The sequence below is a fragment of the Anser brachyrhynchus genome, assembly GCF_964034855.1.
Source record: "Anser brachyrhynchus genome assembly, chromosome: 15".
In the NCBI taxonomy this organism is placed as follows: Eukaryota; Metazoa; Chordata; class Aves; order Anseriformes; family Anatidae; genus Anser; species Anser brachyrhynchus.
Genome location: NC_137733.1, coordinates 10,321,464 through 10,341,384, shown reverse-complemented (window position 1 = coordinate 10,341,384; position 19,921 = coordinate 10,321,464). Strand labels below are relative to the sequence as shown.

Below are 19,921 nucleotides of genomic sequence, written 5' to 3'. Positions count from 1 at the left end.
TAATAAATATATAATAATGTCTCTATTCCAAAAAGCTTACAGCCATATACAGGGATTACTGTATAGTCCCGCTGTCTTCAGCAGCTCTCGCTGTAGTAAGCACTGTTACTGCTTGCTAAACCTGAGGGGAGGCAGAAGTGAATGCAAAGCCTTATGTGGTTTTTATAACTGAAATTCTGCACAGAAGAGGTATTTGTCAGAAGCTATCTAAAGAAAATACAGGACTCGTTTGTGTTGTATATGTATACCAGCTAAATCATCTATGCTAATATCACACGAATACGATGCATTTATTTTACAATGTTTCATTATTAATTTAGAGATTTATATATTAACATTTTATTTTCATACTCCTTTAATCTCTTTTATCTGATGCAGCAAATGCTGACATTTAAAAGCTGTGGTTCCTTTTTTATTGCTGGCTTTGGTTCCTCTAGAGCAGACTGAGTACTATATTTGAACAGTGTACATATCACATGCTAGTACTGTTTTTTTTTCAAAGCTCAGGAAACTAATCATGCCAAAAATGTCTGCCTGGAATAGCTAAAATTTGTGGATGATTATTTGTGGATTACATTCTTTTCTAATATGAATTTTATGTTACTATATCTCCCCAACTTCAGTGAAGATTTCCTCTTATCCAAACAGCTTGAATACGTCCTTCTATCCTGATTTAAAAGTGGGAAGGCAAAGGGGGTCAGTGAGTGACAGGCAGGCCATAAAGGCAGGTAATGCCACAGATGGAACTAGAGTCCAGGAGGGAATGTTGGTTGCCTAGTCCTGTGCATAAAGATTTCATTCTTCCAGTTACTGTATCCCTAGTACTATATCATTAATCACCTGAGTTTTACCACCAACTCAAGTGAGGATAAAATCTTTAAGAACAATTCTTTGAGACAATTCTTGTAGCCTTTATTGTAAGATGAAAAAGCACCTAGAAACCCTATTTTTCTCCAGTAAGAGAAATCTCTCAAGTTGTTTTGGGTGTTTTTGGTGGTGGTGGTATGTTTTGTTTTTTTTTTCTTCATTTGTTTTTCTTCTGATTCTAATACAAATATGTAAAGAGACAAGCGTGCAGCATATGCTGAAAGCCTTACTCCACCCTTTAGTAGCATGTGATTCACTTTGCTTCATGCAAAATTGGCTCCTGCACTGCTTCAGTCCAACCCCTAATTTCAAGTGGCTGTGAGCTCCGATTACAGCTTTTCGCCCCTAAAACAGTTTTGACACTATCCATAAACAGGCTTTTACTTTTGACTTAGATATTGTAGCATGTTATTTCCTGGAGGCAATCGAACAGAACTGGTGTCTGCAGGAAGTGTCATCTACGAGCAGTAGAACACATCCATGAATCACTCTTAGGTGTCCTGTTTTTTTCACTGACGTGTTTTCTCGTATGTACTGGGTGTATACTGGTACTTCTCTACTTCTCTGTGCATTTGTTTGTGGTTTTATTGACGAACTAACACGTTAAGGAAGACAGTAATAGTTTGGGATGAAAGATGCTATAAAAGTGCAAATTATTGTTGTCTCTGTAATGCTGATGTTTTGTGTCATGGTGACTAACACTTTCCAGTATTGCATCAGTGTGATTACCCTGCCACTCCCCATCCACAAAGGATAATAATCCTTCTTCAGTGCCAGCACATACACAATACACACATTCAGGCAGTACCCGAAACAATTTTAAATAAGGATTTCCTCTCGATGTCTAAGAAATACTTTCAACAATTGTAGTGGATGACAGAAGATAAGGTGATAGGTTATGGAATAATATTAGGACTGATCTAAGCCTCAACTTTATGATTCATGACTTTATCAGAATTATGGAAAGATTTATAATTGGTTATAGCTACTGCCATTATTCTTTTCTTTTTACATGCTCCTCTGTGTACTGCATCTGTAAATATTCTATGTAAAACTCAGCAAAGCAATCATATCTATCAAGCTAATATTTTTTCTATTAAGCTGTTTGTTATGAACTTCTCAGTCCCTTGTCCTGTCTTTCATCCTGTTCTTTGATTCTCCATTTATTTATGTTATCAGACTGTTTCAGTGTATTCCCTGTGTCCACCTCTCCCCCGATTCTCAGGGAAAAAACATATATGCAAAGCATATAGTAGCACTACGTAAGGGACTTTTTTTCTGTTTGAAAACAAATACACTTCATAAGAGAGTAACAAAAATGATGTAAGAACAAATTGAAGCATATATTAAATATGTTAAAATTTAATAATAGAATAATTAATGTATCATGTACTGTAAGGAGCATACACGCAAGTAAGAATTTGTCTTCCAGAGCATGTAAAGAATATTTACCTTAAAAGAGATATCAGTTCGGAATGCAACTGAAAATTTTGAACAATTCCAAAAGGCTCTTTTTTTAGGATATTGGAAGGAATAAAGATATACAAACATGTGGGAAAAACACTGTAGGAGTCTATTACTGTCATCATCTATACAAACTGTAATATTGTTTTCAATGATTAACAGTAAATATTTATCTAGATATTTTCTAATATTAGCATTTATATATCCAATTACAACTGTAAATTTAAAACATGCTTGAAGCATACCCTGTGCTTTAACTTAAGTAGTTTTTGACAATGCTTTAAACAATTGATCCCAAAAGAATCAGATGGAAGAGCACTGAAAAGAACATACATAAAAAGATTGCTTGTCTCACGGCAGGATCATAAAAGCAATTGTTGCTAATGTGGATGTTTTCTCCATTACATCCTTCATGCTTATCTTTCTGTGCTATTTTGTAATAAGATTGTAAATGTCGCTGTAGTTCCTTTTCATGTAAAAAATTCCAATCATCCATCTGGGTTATACTGAGCAAAAAAGAAGCAGTGAAGGAATTGGTAGGTGGTGGGATAATCAGAAGCAGTTTTACACGGCACTTGAATCTTTCCATGTTCTGGGTCTCCCCAGGACCCTAACATAAATTAGACAATCTTCACGTCTGCTCTATTTCTGTGCAGTATCTCAAAGGCCCCAAAAGCTGTTGTAGCAGCCAAGAACAGCAGGAGCACTGTGCTACTGCCCACACCTCTCTTCCGCAGCTCCCGGCTGCTGGGTAGAGAACGGTTGCCAGGTCATTGGCAGGAGCAGACTCTTGGCTTTCAGGATATTTAGCTTAAATGACAAGTCATTTTCGCTTCCATCTGTACAAGGGAACATGGACATACAAGTGTTGCAAAAATAGCCTTTCAGTATACAGCAGTAGTTATGTTTTCTTCACTCATGTTAAATATCTGAGAATTTTCTTTGCTTCAGAAAGAAAAATGGAAGAGATTAAATATCATGGGATGCTTTGTCCATCCTTTGGGATGTCATCCTTTGGGATGAGGTTTTGTTGTATGGTATCAAAATCATTTAGAAATATTCTGAAATTAATAGATCAAACCACTTGAAAACCACCCTTGGTGGTACGCTGTATCAATTTCAGTGAACACATCCATTTGGCACAAGGAGCATGTGCTTTTCCCCATACTTTCTTTGAGGCACGGATGGATGGCAATGTAGAGAGAACAGTGGTTGTGTGCATCAGTCCAACCAGAAGCTTCTCTGCCAAGTAGAATAATGGCAAGAACTAACTGTAGAAATGAAAAGACTCCTGGGATTGTTGGACCTGCTCTGCTTGACTTTCACTTCAATAGTTACTAAAAATAACTGGTTTGCTCAGGGAAAAAAGAAACCCGAGGCTCTTTGTAGCCTGGCGGTCCTAGTGTGAGCAGCTCGGGCTGTCCCGTCTCATGAAGCTGACTGTGTACTGATTTGTCTAAAACTTGCCAGCAGAATTAATTAATGTCACAGCATGTCAGGAGGAGGGAGGGCAGTACGAGGGTCTGTCGATGAAAGGAACTGTTCCGGCCCTACGCTGTGCTGGCACGCTGAGCGAGGGACCGGCCTGTGCTGTGTGGCTGTCCCGGGGAAGCAGGTGTCCCCACACAGCGGCACGCAGGGAGCGCGGTGGGTGCTCTGGCGCCCCGGGTCATGTCCACACGGTGACTGCGAGGCAGACGTCGCTTCACACTAACATGTTTCCTAAGATGCCGTACGTTAACTCGTCCACCAGCCACAGATGGCTGGGAGGGCCGTGGTGGACGGCCTTAAGAGCGAAGCACGGGCTCACAAAATGGTGTCCGCACACGGCTTCTTGTTCGAGGGGCTGCTCGCGGCGTGTCCCCAGCCAGCCGCTGCCCGGGGCCAAGGGCTCACAAAATGGTGGCCGCACCCGGCTTCTTGTGCCCCCAGCCGCAGCCAGGCTCCTGCCCTGACGGGAGGCCGGCGGGGGCCGCAACACAGCCTCCCGACGGGCGAGCTGCCCTCCGGCCACGGCGTGACATCGCCTTTCGGCGAGGCTCCGGCCGATTAAAGAGCCAAACACCAAGGGACCGCACTGGGGGCACCCGAGGCTGGGGGGCACTGACTGGGCCGGCAGCGCGGCCATGGCGGCCGCTCCCTCCCCGAGCCGAGCGTGGCCGAGCGCTGCCGAACGCGCCCGAAGTCCTCAAGGCGGTGCCGGAAAAACCCGAACGGCGCCGGGAGAAACCCGAGCGCTGCCGGAGAAACCCGAGCGGTGCCGAAGCGGCGGTGCCGAAGCGGCTCGCCGTGAGGGCGGGGTGCCGCCGAGCGGGCCCGAAGGCGGGGCCGCGGGGGGCCGAGCGCGGCCCGGGCGGATGTGAGCGGCGCGGCCGCTTCCTGCTCGCCCGCGGCCCGCCCTCCGCTCTCCTCCTCTCCGCTCCGCTCCGCTCCCCGCCTCGGGTGGTGGCCGCTGCCTCGTCCCCGCTGCCAGCCGCAGGGCGGAGGCGGCCGCGACCCGCTGCCCAGACCGCCGCCCGCCCCTCCCCGCTCGGCAGGAAGGCCCCGCCGCGGCGGCGCAGCCCCGATGCAGGCCATCAAGTGTGTGGTGGTGGGCGACGGGTGAGTCCCGGCACGGCCCTCGAGAGCCCCGGCGGCGAGAGCGAGCCCCGAGGGGAGCGGCGGGGGGAGGCCGGGCCCTGAGGGGAGCCGCGAGGGGGGCGGCGGGGCCCTGAGGTGATCGGTGGGGCCCTGGGGGGGGGGCGCTGAGGGGGGTGGCGGGGCTGCGAGGGGGGCCCTGAGGTGATCGGAGGGGCCCTGAGGGGGCCGGGCCCAGAGGGGGCCCTGAGGGGCGGCGGCGGGCGTGGGCCGCGGCTTCCTGCTGGCGGCGGGGGAGGGGAGCGGAGCGCGGGGCGAGGCGGCGGCTGCCGCCAGCAAATGGTGGCTGCGGCGCCGGCAGCGCCGGGGCTCCGTCCCCTCCCGTCCCCTCCCCGGGCCCCGGAGCGCGGCGGGAGCCCCGGAGCGGGGGCCGTGGGGTGCCGGGGGCCCGGCGCTGCCGCTGGCACTTGGGGCTCGCCGGGGGGGGCCGCGGGAGGCGCAGCGCGCACCGGAACGCCCCGCTGGTGTCTGGGTGCCTGCGGCTCGGTGCGGTCCCGCAGCCGGGTCTCGCAGTGAGGCTGGGCGATCTCAGCAGGTCTGGGGTGCTCGGGGCTGGGACCGTTTTTCTGCCTGCGTGAGTCTCGGCCGGTAGGGTTCCTAGCCCAGGGTTAGGGTTGGGGTTCCCAGCCCGGGGAGGCTGCAAGTGAAACAGCCAACAGACGGCATGCGGGTCTGTACTGACTGTTACGCCTATAGCGTCCTGAGCATGGCATTACCAACTAGTCAGAAACAACTTGAGGAGGCTTTATAGAACCAATTTAACTCCCGAGTTTCAGATCTCAATATAAAGAATGCCGGAATTGTGGTGGGGAAAGAGTCGGTGTGTTTACTGCTGAGTGTTCTCCGTGATGCTATCGCCATCAGCTCAGAGGCATTCTCTCTCTTACTGGTCGTCAGAGCTCAGGGGAGCATCACGGGCCAGCTGGAAAACAAGACTCGTCTTATGCAGTTTGAGAGTTGTGTGGTGTTTTTTTTTTTTTTTCCCTTGGTAGAAACAAAAATCCCAGTGTAGGCTGAGCATAATTGGTATCACAGCAAACTTCTGTAGATGACAGAGCAGCGTAAGTGTAGTTAAATGGGCTCGCCACTCTCTGTGTAATTTCGTGTGGTGGATTAGTCTTCAAGTTATTTGTACGTGTTTTAATTTTTTTTAAATATACTTGGAATCCCTAAAAGGCATCTAAGTATGCTTGAAAGATAAAATTACTTAGTATAACAGATTTGTTTCGTCTTCTCTTGCTGTACAAGATTTTGAGCAATAAGAACGTGTTCTTCCATGTTCTTCTTGCTTGACAACCATCTTGACAAATGAAGACTTCTTGTAGTAGTGTAATTCAGTAATGCTGGACAGAATGACTCTGGACTGGTCTTTTGGTTGTATTGATTTTAAAAACAACTGATTTGGTTTTTATTGTGTGTGGGTTTGTGTTTTTTCAATTCAGCCGAAGTGTGTTGTCTATGACGGTGCTGTAAATAAAGGTGATGCATCATGTTTGGGTGGGGAAAAAGTTCCGTCTACTTCCTGCTCTGGATTTGAGAACTCTGTATAGGCAAACTGTACATTATTCAATAGTTCGTTCAACAAAGCAGCTCTTTTTTGTCACTAGCTTTATAAATTACTCCTTTTCTAAATGTACTTACTGCTGCTTGTATTGGAAATGAAAGTGGTGCAATTAAGTTCTTCCCATATTTGTGAACAAAATACAGTAGTTTGATTGGTTTTTCTTCCTCCCTAGTTAGAAGAATGTCTCTCTTAAGATCGCGTTTAGATACCATTGCTCATTTTTGGTAGCTTTTTATTGTCCTCCACTGAGATTTTTAGATGTTTAATTACTTGTGTTTCTTTGCTGCTTCAAAAGCTCAAGCATTACAGGTATTATTGAAAATGTGTAATGTTTGGCTTAGATAAGGCTAGAGCTTTAGTGTTTCTGTAAAACAATGCAAGTTAAAGATTTGCTTATATGATATAAAACTTAGGTACTGTTTTATGTACCTTTTGCAAAGATCTGCTGGGAACAAAATAAAGCTGTAGAAGTACCTGTGACTTCTCTTTCTTAATTTGTAAATGAGTTGCCTGTTTCTGATATACAAACCGTGTTTGTTCTTAGGGCTCTGTCTGATAATCTGTTTAGAGATCTAATGTGACTGGCAAAACACTGGAAGGAATGCTAGCTGTGCTCTCATTTTGCGTTTGCTCTACTCTTCACTGTGTCGGGAAAAATAAATGGCAACTGTTGCTTGCACTTCTTGTAGATGCAGATAAGTAGGAATGTGCAGGACAGATGAAGAGCACTCCACTTGAATAACAACTACAGGAATCGCTGCTGATTGACACTTGAGAGAAGGCACTGGTATAGGTTATTTTTAGCAGCTTTTGTTTTTACTCTAAAAAAAAAGTCTGTTAAGTGGTACGAAATCTCAAGTGGTCTCGTGTAATGCTAGGGGAAGTTCTGTGTTTTGGAGAAATGATTACTGGATGCCAGAGAAATGGTCAGACATCATGCTCTGCTGTATGCATCTACCGCAGAAACATTGTAAGAACGGGAGAGGTGAATGGAGAGTCCCTGTTTGAAATTGGGCTCATCTGGAGGCCCTGCCTGCTAGAGCCGTGCTGTTGAGAGGAGCGGAGAACAATTGGCTTCTGCTCAAGTGCAGTGCGTGTTTGGGGAAGGTGCTGAACACCTCGCATCTCTCCAGTCCACGGAGAGCTCAGTGACTTGAAGTCTGGAGATTTCTGTTGTTGCCATTCTAAAGGTAATGCATAGATAGATGTAATTTCTGAGCAGCGTACTGGGGGAGAGAGTGTCACAGTGAGTAAAACAGCTTATCTGGAAGAACAGCATGTAACTAAACCTACAGCAGCAGAAACACTGCGCTTCGCACCTGACAGTGAAGTTTGAATGGAGACCTGGGCTGTGCATCATCTCAGGGTGAGAAAGAAAGGAGGCACTTCAGGAGTTTGGAAGGCTACCACCTGTTTGCAGATGTCAGCGTTTCCAGAATGAAACCAGCAAGTACTTCAGCTGGCCTCCATTGCCATGGCTGCAAGTGGCAACGAAACTCACTACTGGTTTTTAGTTGCGGGCAAGAAGGAGACTGTGCACCATCTGTGGAGCCCTGGTGCCTTCAGAGTGGAAGAAATGCTGGTGCAGACCCTCAGGTGGCATTTCTGGTGTCCCTTAACGTGGCTCCAGGCAGCCCCAGCGCTGGGGGGAAACTTTGCAGAACTGGTCAGTGTAAATGAGGCCTGGGAAGAGACAGCTTGTTTTGTTTGCAGGAATGAGTACATCTGTGCTTTTATAAAGATTGATTCCTGGATGGTGCCAGGAAGCAGCGAGGGATTCACTGCCGTCTTTATAAGCCTTTTCCTTACAGTTAAGTGGTTAAAATGCCGGATTTCTGTAGGCCGTGCTTTTAATTACAGCCAAATGTTACCAGTTGCATTTGATGTACTGGTGGGAGGACAGAGCTATGATTAAGTAGTTGCTAGAAATTTTGTTACAACTAATACTGGCTTGGTGATACTTTAGGGTTTTAATCTTTATGTACAAGGGTTTATACTTTGCCAAACAATTGCATTTCGAGTTCCGTAGTACAGACCCAGACACCTTAAAGGACAGCTGAAAGTACTCAGAGGTTGTTCTCTATTTATAAAGATAGGTGTTGGTGTTCATTTTTAAGACTGGTGACTATAATGATCTGATTCATGGGGCAGTGAGCCAAAAGGCAAGGAAAGCAGGAAACTGAGGATGGAGCAAGCCTGAAACAGGGTTGTTGAACGTGTTTTTTCTTGTTCAAATGACTGATGGGTGCTGCAGATACACGCTGCAGACACTTCTAAGCTTGGAATGAAACCTTTCACCACCTCCTCCTTGCACTGTTTTGATTAGCCAGAGCAGACTCACCAGTTTCTGAGCAGGGTGAACAAAGAAGCCTGAGCACAGAGAAAAGTTATTGCTCCACTGCTGAAAATGTAAAGTTTCACATCGATTTGTTAGAAGCTTGCTTTATCTGTAACAAGCCTGCTGGTAAATGAAGCATCAGACCAAACAGGTTCCAGAGGCATGAGAACACGTGGCCTCTGAGCCTCAGAGGTTTCCCTAAGGATCTGCCCTTTGCTCTTCGGTGCTATGAGGGTTTTCACGTTTGTCCTCCGTGAGCCTGCTTTATGGCGGTAGGAGCGCAGTCCTGCGATACGCTGTGGCTGCTGAGACAGCCCAGGGAGAGAAGCCCATGAGGTGTCCCTGTGGGGGAGGGAGCAGCTTGCTGAGGCTCCTCGTGCTGGCCTGTTAGTAATGCTCGCTGGGGCAAGAGATAAGATGGGATCTCCTTCTGACAGCTGTTAAAGCAGCACAGCTGTGTCACGCTGCTCCCAGACTTCTCCACCAAAGTTTCTGTGAGGTAAATCCCTGTCCTGCTTCTGCAGACCAGCACATCTCAAGCTCTTTACTTCAGGAAAACGTTCAGAGATTGTACTTACCGAGACTAGAGAGAATTTGTGGCATTTAACTCTTATGGCTTGGCACGAGAGGGTGTGTGCTGACAGCAGGTCGGGCTGTGGAAGGGGCTGGCGTCGCCTTCCCTGGGGGCAGGTGGGGAAGGCAGCGCAGACAGGCGGCCACCGTGGTGTGGTGGCGGCACAGAGGGCTGTTGGTGGGATGTTGTGCTAGGGGCAGCTCAGAAACAACATTACACCTAAAAAACGGGTGTGTGGGACAAAATCCTGACATTTTGCACACCGAAGCAACTATTCTTTTATCGCTTGAGTGCGGGTGGTGGTGTCATCAGGTGCTGCTGTCATGTCACTTGTGGGCTGCGGCAGCGTTGGCCTGTGGGAAGTTTGATGGAGGCGCTTGTCACGAGCTGGGCTGCAGCATACCTGGGAACTTGTGGTTGTGGCACCTCAAATTCACTGAGCCCGCCTTACATCACGCGTCACCGGGTAAGGCTGGTTGGGTAATGCCGAGTGCTAAATGATTTTAAGTAATACTTTGAAGATGGTCGTGGGTAAATGAAGTGGTAATCCATAGTCTTCCAGACCGAGGGAAGAAATGCCACGATTCAAATGTGAAATTCAGATGTGAATGCCTCAGACATTTGCAGCCGCAGAGCTAGTAAGCCCATGACTAAAGCTCATTTCTGTGAGCTGTTTTTTTCTTCTGCAAAAGCTAAAGGATAAAAAGATATTTTTAGCAGTAGCATTTGGTTCCTGGGAATATTTGTTGTTGTTTTTTAATATTAACTGTAGTTCTAAACTAAAATCTTACTGAGTTACTTGAGCTTGTAGCAAGTTTAGGAGGCATATGCATTGAACCTAATGCTGATGGCAAGATTCATCTGTAAGGACAGTAAGGTGTCAAAGTTCCTGCTGGCTTGGTTTGAGCATGTGGTTTTAGAGATGCAGTTTGTCTGAGAAGAGTAACTGGGAGGACTGTGAGGCAGTTTGGGCATTTTGTTCTTTCAGGCACTATTTGCCGTCACCTCTGGAATCTCTTAAGCTGTTAAAGGACTGCACTTGAAGTGAGAAGGCAGCATGGGGCCCAGTTTTGCAGTTAATTAAAAAAAAAAAAGGTCCAATTTCAAGCATTCTGACCCTTTAATTGTAACTGTAGCAAAAGTTCAGTTATGTCCTTCATGTAATATTTGACTGCAGATAAGATGGGAGGAGAAGGAAGGAGCTTGCTGACAGAGTTCTGAAAGAAACCTGGAAGAGAACCTTGTCATGCCCACAGTTGTTCCAGGCTGTCCGGGACTAGATCTGTGGGGGAAGGTTCGGTGTTCCCAGTTTCTTCAGTACTGGAATGTGATTTATCTGTACCTCAGTTAGCGAAGTGTTGGGGTGGTCGATTAGTGTGTGTGAGGGGACATTCTGCAATAGCCAAAGTATCGTGAGGATTGCTGTTTGTATTTTCTAAAATACGCAGAAGTAGTGATATGTTGCAAAAACATACTTTTCAAGCTTTTTTCAAACTTATGTAAAATAAAACTCAGGATTATCAAAACGGATGTTTATATCAGGTACAATTCCGTTACCAGCTACCTTAATGCCACAGCCTGTTAGGAGTTTTCATGCACAGTAGTGACTACTGACACTCTACATTGTTCCTTAGACGACTGGATGTAATTGGTTTTCTTCCCTAAAAGGAGTATTTCTTACTGAAGATGAATGGTTCTTACATGTGAACTTTTTCTTTTTACAGTGCTGTAGGTAAAACATGCCTACTCATCAGTTACACAACCAATGCATTTCCTGGAGAATATATACCCACCGTGTAAGTACTTACAGAATTCTAAAACCTCATTTATATCCACGTGTGTATGCTTGCTGCCATTCCAGGTTCCTCACTGGGGCCCTCTGAATTGGCTGCAGGCACCCCTCGGTTTCACCTTAAATGTTGAACTGGGCACCTAGGTGTGTTCAAGGAGAAACACTTTGGACTTTTGCTGTTGAGCATGGTCATACCAGGGCTTGTTAGCGCTAAATCGGTTCTGATTCTCTGACCACTAAGCCTCCCTGACTAGGGGCTAGTATTTACTAACATTTTATCAGTTTTTATTCTCTTTTTAAAATTTCCATGTTAAGTATTACTCATAATAAGCAGTTTCAAGGCTGTAAAACCTTGTAAAACATAGACATAATTGGCTTACGTGACTACAGATGAGATTTTTCTGTTCCTCCCTTTTTTTTGTACTAGTGCCAGTCCTGTACTAAGCCACAGCTCTACAGCTCCTCGGGCACAATTGTGGGGACTCATTTATTTTGGTGCTTCCCATTTTCTTGCATGGACAAATTTGTTGGTATCAGTATTAGTGTAGTTCTCTTTTTTGAGGGCATTTTGGGTGCCAGGGGAGGTGTTTTAGAGATGAGCAGCTCCCCTGCCCTTTAGAGATGTCTCTATAAAATACATTTATCTGTCTAACTTGCTCTCTATAAGCATTGATGAGCTTTTCTGGTAAAGTAGATTTTAATGAGATTTTCTGATGACTTTTAAAACAAAAAGTTCTTGGAGAGGACCTACTCCTGATTCTCTTTTTTTGTTCTTAAATTCAGGTTTTTGCATTATAGTATGTGTATGTTCTTAGTGAACATAGTTTATCCTTAAAACATCATGAAAACCTTTGCACCTACAGTAATGATAAAAACCATGTCTGTCCTGGCTCCTGGTTATTAACTTTGGTGTTTCGTTAGAGATTTTTGTGGTGGCTTTTGATTAGCAGTATTAATATTTTTTTATCTTACCCGCTGTTGTCTTTAAGGATTCCTTGGTTGTTGCTGATGTATCTGCTACTCTAAATCTTACAAAATGAGACAGGCTGTCACTGTTTATTGTCCCACTAAGACTGGAAGATGCTTGCTAAGTGCATCACCTGCTTTGCTCTGTTTGCTGAGACTGACAAGATTTCTGTTGGAAGAGCAATGAAAAAAGATGACTTCTGCTCAGACTGGACCAAGTCTGTTGTGCACATTTCTTCCCTCTACCACTCAATACCAGACTTGGTATTTAAAGAAATGACTTTTTTCTTGGAGCAGAAGGATGCAATAAATAAAAGCTTTATTTTGTAGTCTTCCCAGTTAGGACTCTATAAGAAAAAATCAGTGTGGGCCCTGTTTTACCGCAACCAAATGCATCTAGCTCTTCACTTTATTTTTTACTTTCAGTTTTGACAACTACTCTGCTAATGTAATGGTTGATGGAAAACCAGTCAATCTGGGCTTGTGGGATACAGCTGGTCAAGAGGACTATGACAGACTACGCCCACTTTCCTACCCGCAAACAGTAAGAACTACACCTTGAAACTTTACGAATGCATAGTTTTGTCTAACATATGGATTTCTCTTTTTAAACATTTCATTGTCGCATCTGAAGTTGTATTTATTAGTAACTGTGAATTGTTTCAAGCTACTTTCCTTCATCCTACAAACTGTAGCTGTAGTATTAGAATCTCTGATGTGCGTATAGCTGTCCAAATGTTAAAATCTGCATCCTTGGGTATTTGTGTGCTGATACATGTTGGCTTCTTGTAGTTGCAGCCTCAGAATTAGCTTGAATCCTTGATTTTAAACAAACAAGCAAACAAAATCTGGGTGAATAGTCCCATCAACAAGTCCATTGATTTTAAGGTTAGCATGCCTGCCAAAAGCAGAGTTTATTTTTGTTTTTAGGCATGATGTTTGGCTGCAACCTGACACTGTCACTGCTAAGCACTTGATATTGTTTAGCCTCTGTAAAGAGGTACTGAATGTGAGAGGCGGTCCTGAATGAAGATACTACTGCTATTGACAGAGCCTGGGTTGTGGCTTTCAAATGTACTTAAGCCCATGGCTATTTTATTACTTACTGCAGTTTGTGCTCTAACATCAGTATGAATGTGCTTCTCTCTTCAGGGCTTGCAACTGGTTAAGTCCTGTCTGCGCACTGTGCATTTCCTTGTACAAAGCAAATGCTGAAGTAATCTGCTCTTTTCTTTCCAGTGCGACTTCAGCTACAGTTGATCTTTAGATTGATTTTTCTTGTCTCTTCAGAGTTACTTTTATTTAGTGGAGTTGTCCTTTAAGAAAAGAAGGGTGGTAACTTGCAGATTTTGTTGTCAACTGTTGCTGCTACGTTGAGTGCTAATAATGTAAAACAAGCACTAGTTCCAGTTTGCTCTCTTGAATAATATGAATCTTATTTAATGAACTCTAGTGCTTTTTTTAGTAAACTTGTCCTAATTCACAGTTTTCCTTAATTCACTGCTCACTAACTCTTAAAATTAGGCTTTCCACTCGGTTTCAAGACCCAAGATGTGCATGAACTTGCCAGTTGTAGACACGTCTAGTAGAAATGCCAGAACTACCTGCCCTCCCTTGTAGAGAACCAACATAAATTTGTTTTTCTCCAATATTTAAATCTTTTTAGGATATTAGGAGAACTTCGGCTTTGCTTAAAATCTTAATTAAAAAAAGAGTATGGTGGGGTAGAAAAAATACTCTAAAAGATCACTCAGTAGTGTGTGAAAGCAGAATTGTAGCGAAAAATATTGTTCCTCTCCTGTGCTGAAGGGACAGAGTGCATGTGTATGTCTTCAGCCTGCTAAAATAACTGTGGCTTTGTAATAGTCTGTGGAAGAATTCCATATCCATCTAAACATACTTGTTAGAAAGTCTCTTCTGTACAGGCATGTGTATCTAACAAGTAAAGATCCGAAATACCTTCTGTTATTCAGATTGTATGTTTTTTACAGCAGAAAATGAAACAAAGATAGGGTGGTAAGTCTTGAACTTCTCGTGATGCAGTCTTTGGATCTTAGCCTTATGCAATAAGTAAGCTTCATCATCACTTAAAGGACAAAACCCACAAAATTAATGAATGTTTTGGGAAAAAAAAAAAGGAAGAGAACAGTGGAACTAAAGAAGCCTGACTTCTGCAGGATCTGTATTCCTCCTCCGTTCTTTCATTGTGCTATTTAAAAATCACCCCCGCATGCACGTCTTTCCCTGTACGTGCGCATGAGCTATGTTCTGGGTGAGGTAGATGCAGGCACTGCCTTTAGTGGGACCACACGTGTGTTTCTTGATGAGCAAGCCAGCAGCCCAACAGCTGGTAACTTCACAGTAAGAACTTTGTTGTAGTGGGGGCATTCATTTGTACCTTTTCTCCTGTATTCATTTTTCTTAAAATATACAGGAATTTCATACCTTCTCCCAGATGTATTTGAAGTACATGAATATTCCTGGGTATCTGGGGGAGGGAAGACGTTGGGACAGATTATTGGGATAATCTTGTTTCCTTGAGAGACCAAACCAAAAAGAAAATTAGCTAGGAGGATGCTTTGTATGTGGGGTTTGCTCTTGTGAGTCCTCTTGGACAATGCAGACAAACATCTACAGGTTCATGGGGAAGTTTGGTGGCCTGGTTTGCGTGCAGGTAGTTGGTTGTGCTGAATTACAGGGCGGCACATCTCGGAGAAAAAGCCTTGTTGTGAGTATTTGTGAGCACAGATCGCTGGTTAAGAGAACATTTTTCTCTTAAATCCATTTTGGGAGTAACTTTATCTCATACTGTTATTAGGTTGGAGGAACCAATGGTAAGAATCTATCTTCCAGTCTGACAGATCAACCTATTGCCGTATGTAAAACTTTAAGTAAACTTCAGTCCCAAGTTCTGTACATCTTGTCTCGCTTACGATAGTGATAAATTGGCCCCTATTTTTTAACAAACTACTTTTCTTGGAACTAATTGCTAGATCTGAGAATTTTGTTACATTTCTTAAGAGTTGTCAAAGACTAAAGCTTTTTTCACAAATAAATAGTGTTTCCTCCTATTTATTAAGATTGCTAGTGTGCAAGGCACCTGAAATCTTGAAATAATTCCTCCAGGTCACACTGATTTTTTTGATCTCTGGAGATAGCAAAGGAGAGAGTCTGCATAACATACAGAAATTCAATCACCACAAACTGCACGTTTGGAAAACAGAAGTAGTGGCCATAGTATCACATTATTTGATGTTGTTTCTTTCTTCTTTGGGGACGCTGCTAAGGAAACTTCTTGGGGTGATGCATGAACAACTGGGTTGCAAGTGCTTAGCAATGCAGATGTCAGATGCTGACCTAACAAAATGCCTTGAAATGCAGCACAATCAACTAACATTCTGAAATGCCTGATTCTTTAACACATTTGATACTGGAGTAAGTATGGATGCAGAGGTAGGCTGGGAAAAGTTGGGCTTGCTTGAGATGCATTTATTGAGTTTTGGGTCATACAGCAAGACTTAAGAATGATCTTCATCTGGTTAGGTAGAGAAAATTGATTTTGTGGTTATTCCAAATGCTTGTAGATAATTGTTTTCGAAATGTATACTGTACAGCAGTTAGTGTGAAGATTTGCTATGTAATATTTTTAACTGATCTTATTTATAATCTTCCGTTGCTTTCAACTGACAGGCGAGATGTGCAAGATCCCCCAAAACATCCACTCTTCTGTCTGTACTTTTTAATAATTTAGAAATGGGAGAAAGGAGCTAGTGTGATGCTTAGAGGTTTTTTTTATGCCCTTCTTGATCCTACTTTGGTTCTAGAGAAATTCCGGAGTGTTTTTACAGTGACACTCAGTAGTAGTGACAGTTCTAACAGATTCTTCTGCATTGGGCATGGAAGCAACAATTGTGGAAACTGGTGTATGTTTTTTTTATTTTTTGCTGTTCCATGCTCTATACTTTGCCTTTGCAGTTAAAGATTACTTTAGAGTAGCACATTGATAAATACGTTCCTTTTTTCAGAAATTGGTGTGAATGGTCACACTTCGCAACAACCTAAGCTGAGGAGTTGCATGTCTTTTAGGGCTTAAATTGCTCAGAGTTCTGCAAAGAACCATCCAACCCTGGTTTAGAAGCCAGTCTAATGACTCTTCGTTTGCTGTATTTGTGAAGGATTCGGAGTGTTTTTCATTGGATGTTAGTAAGAGAGAAGGAGTGACATTTAGGGCAAAAAGCTTGCAGTGCAATGATATTAGAGTTTAGTTGTTGGCTACTGCAATAGCTGATTATAACTTGAGTACAGTGTTGTTTCCCTCCCCACCTCTTTGCCTCTGCTTGTAGCTGCCTGGGAATGGATTTCCCACGGGGAAAACCACCTTGAGTTGTCTTGTTGAGCTGTGTTGTTGACCTTGCCTTTTGCAAGTGTGATACGGATGGCAGTGTGATACAGCTGGTGGTGATACTGGTCTTGGTCTCTTCATGGTGATGAGATTTTTTTTTTTCAAATGGTTGCTCTGCCAGGCTAACTTCTGCTAACTTGTTTTGTAGGATGTCTTCTTAATCTGCTTTTCCCTTGTGAGTCCTGCTTCTTTTGAAAATGTCCGTGCTAAGGTAAGTATAAGTTGCTACCATTTTATTTCAACATAATGTTCATGTCACAGCAGTTTCAAGAAAACATTAGGTGATTTTTTTTAGCAGTCAATGTAAATGTAGCTTGAGAAGGCAGAAATCCATTTCCCTAACTTCTAAGTCACAGAAATTCAGGGCACCTGCAGCACTGTAGGTGTGAGTTTCTCCTTGATGCAGCGATAAGACAGAAGTAGGTTGAGTTTTCAGCCAGCACGATGTTAAGATCACAAACAGGAAATCTCGTTTTTATGCAATTTAAAGAAAAATATGTATATAAAAAAGTAAAAATTGGGTTGATGCCACTTGTTTTGTGGATGGGATAGCATTTAAGTGCATGCTGTGCTATTGTTGCAGTTTTTCATGCCCCCGGACAAGCTAGCCTATGGCAATGTGGCCATAAAAGAGGTGGTTGCCATGGGTAAGTGAAGTGCAGATGGGAGTTCTGCCAGAAAATGGAGGGGGGGGGAATACAGCCTTTAAGAGGATGAATTTTTAAAGTATATGGAAATACTTGTTGGCATTGTTTAAAAATGTTCTGCAACTGTATACTTTTTTAATACTACCTTACCAGCTCTTATATGTTTCCTTTAACTCTTTGATGCTTGAAAGAGTCAGGAAAGGCTCTGAGCCCTTCATTTGTCGTGTTGCGGAGCCTGCATGGAGATCTGCCCCCACACACAGTTATTTTGTCTTTGCAGTGGTATCCTGAGGTGCGGCACCATTGCCCCAACACCCCCATCATTTTAGTGGGTACCAAACTCGATCTCCGAGATGATAAAGACACTATTGAAAAGCTGAAGGAGAAGAAGCTGACTCCCATCACCTACCCACAGGGCCTTGCCATGGCAAAAGAGATTGGTATGACTGCAGCTGGGTTACTGGTGGCTTGGTCAAATTTTGTGGAAGAAACTGCATCTTTATTAAAATAAATGCCTGTGGTTTTTTGTTGTTGTGGTGGTGCTAACTAAGCAGCAGTGCTTTTTGTAATTGTGGAGAACTGCTTTGTAATTGCCCTCTCACTTCCCACAGGTGCAGTGAAATACCTAGAATGCTCAGCACTTACACAGCGAGGCCTCAAGACAGTGTTTGATGAAGCTATCCGAGCAGTTCTTTGCCCCCCTCCTGTAAAGAAGAGGAAGAGAAAATGTCTGCTGCTGTAAATGTTACCTTCCCTGCCCCACTCCAACCCTGTGCTTTGCTCAGAACGATGGAGCAGTCACATTCAATGCCAAGTCTTTCTGTTATAAATTAGTTCTCTTCCATAAATTTTGAACCAATCAGCAATTTCACGGTTTCATTTGTTTGATGTACGAAAGTTACTTTTCATTCTACTAAAAGCAGAATCCTGAAAAGACAAACTTATATAAAGCCTTATTTTTAAAATCCTATTCTTGCTCAATTAAGTGTTGCCAAACTATCTGCTGAACTAAGTTGCATTGTTGTGCTACGAACACTAAGCACTAAACTGTTTTTTAAAGATTCTTCTTGAAGATGACTCTAATTTCTGTTAGGAAATGCAGAAACACTTTCTAGTTTTTCACAGTAACAGTACCGTATAATTAGCAAAACACTGCAGCCCGATGTGTTTTATTATTAAATGTTTTCTCAACCAGGGTCATTGCATAGCATTGTATATCAAACCTAAGTCATTGACGATGACTGACACCCTTGAGTCACAGTGTAAAATGCTTTATCATTGGTAAGGGCTTGGTTGCAATCTAGTTCTTGCTGCTGTGATTTAAAAAATAAATAAATAACTATTCTTACTGAAGTGTATCTAGTCCTTTTGACAGCATTGTGTTGTGATGGATAAATGAAATATTGGATTGGATCACCTGATAGTGCCAGACAGTATTTTGACACTGTACAGATCAACTTACACTACACTGCCAGAGTAGTTGAAACTGAAGTGACTTTATTTAAGGTTAAAATCGGTGACCGTTTTCCCAGTCATGCAGTAGTGGAAGAGAGGTTGGTGTTCATAGGTAAATTCCTTTGAATTTCAAGTAGGGCATTCATTTAGGTACAACTTTGAACAGTCATTCCCACAATAGTTGTGTAGTAAATGCTTTTCTTGTAGAATTTCTTCTTACTGAGCAATATAACTTGTATTTTAAAACCTTTCTGATAATAGAAATTTGCTTTTCTTTTTTTTTTTAGTAGAGTAGAATGTTTAAGCATAGCCTCCTTATTTTCCTGGTATTTCTGACCCAGTAAGTTATATGCTTTCTGAGGAGCTTTTAGTCTATTAACTAGGTGTAAAAATCATGTGAAGCAGCTTTACACGGTTTAGTAATTTTTATATTTTAGACCTCTGTAAACTATGAACCTTCTCAAATATCACTATTTGCCAGCTATCCCCAACACTGTAACATTACTAATGCAGACAAGTGTTTTTGTCACCTACATGTCCATGTGCAGCATAGATTGAGTAATGGTAACTTGGGTCTGTGAGGTTCTGTAAATTAGTGCTAATGTTCTGTACAGCCTGAACTGGCAGGAATACGATGTTCAACTACACCCTTTCAACCACTAAAGCAAAACTTAAAAGTTGCAAAATTGTGAAGTTTTTACATTGATCTTTTGCTAATGCAATTAGCAGTATGTTTTGCATGTATGACTTAATAAATCCTTGAATCACACGTATGGTAGTGTTTGAGTTTCTGAGCAACGTTCTCATTCCTGTAACACCATGACCCAGCAGGCTGCCTGGGCCAATGGCAGCTCGGGGCGCTGTCTCCTCAGGGTTGTGTGTGCTAACCACGGCCTCTCGATGCTGTGTACAAGAATTAAATGCAGGCCTGCACAACAGCTCTTCAGAGGCCGTGCAGCATCAGTGTTGTAACTAGCTCCCATCTTTTAAAGATTCTGACAACCAGAAAAAAATGCATGTAGCACATACATACATCATTCAGCTTATTGTATGCAAATAAAAGTGATGATTACTTACTTTCTTCTAAATCTTACAGGCTTTGAAAGTGATGGCTCTGGTGGAAGCAACTTTGTTTAGCCTTTTAGCTGTAAATCGAGCTGTGCTGTATGCGTCAGTGCTCCAGCCCCCCTCACCTGGAGCTCATCGTGCACCAGG

The 19,921-nt window shown here is 43.3% G+C and overlaps 1 protein-coding gene across 2 annotated transcripts; it reads left to right on the top strand.

Annotated features, from left to right (window-relative positions):
• Positions 1-4,577: 4,577 nt before the first annotated feature.
• Positions 4,578-19,475, top strand: RAC1 (Rac family small GTPase 1). Of its 2 annotated transcripts, XM_080556667.1 has the most exons (7): positions 4,578-4,932; positions 11,169-11,240; positions 12,629-12,746; positions 15,021-15,077; positions 16,753-16,815; positions 17,532-17,691; positions 17,863-19,475. In XM_080556667.1, exons 1-7 carry the CDS (start codon positions 4,898-4,900, stop codon positions 17,991-17,993), a joined length of 636 nt encoding a protein of 211 aa, XP_080412793.1. In that variant the 5' UTR covers positions 4,578-4,897; the 3' UTR covers positions 17,994-19,475. The 2 variants fall into 2 exon arrangements, with proteins under 2 accessions (XP_080412793.1, XP_080412794.1); XM_080556668.1 differs by lacking the exon at positions 15,021-15,077 and having other exon boundaries at positions 4,579-4,932.
• Positions 19,476-19,921: the final 446 nt, after the last annotated feature.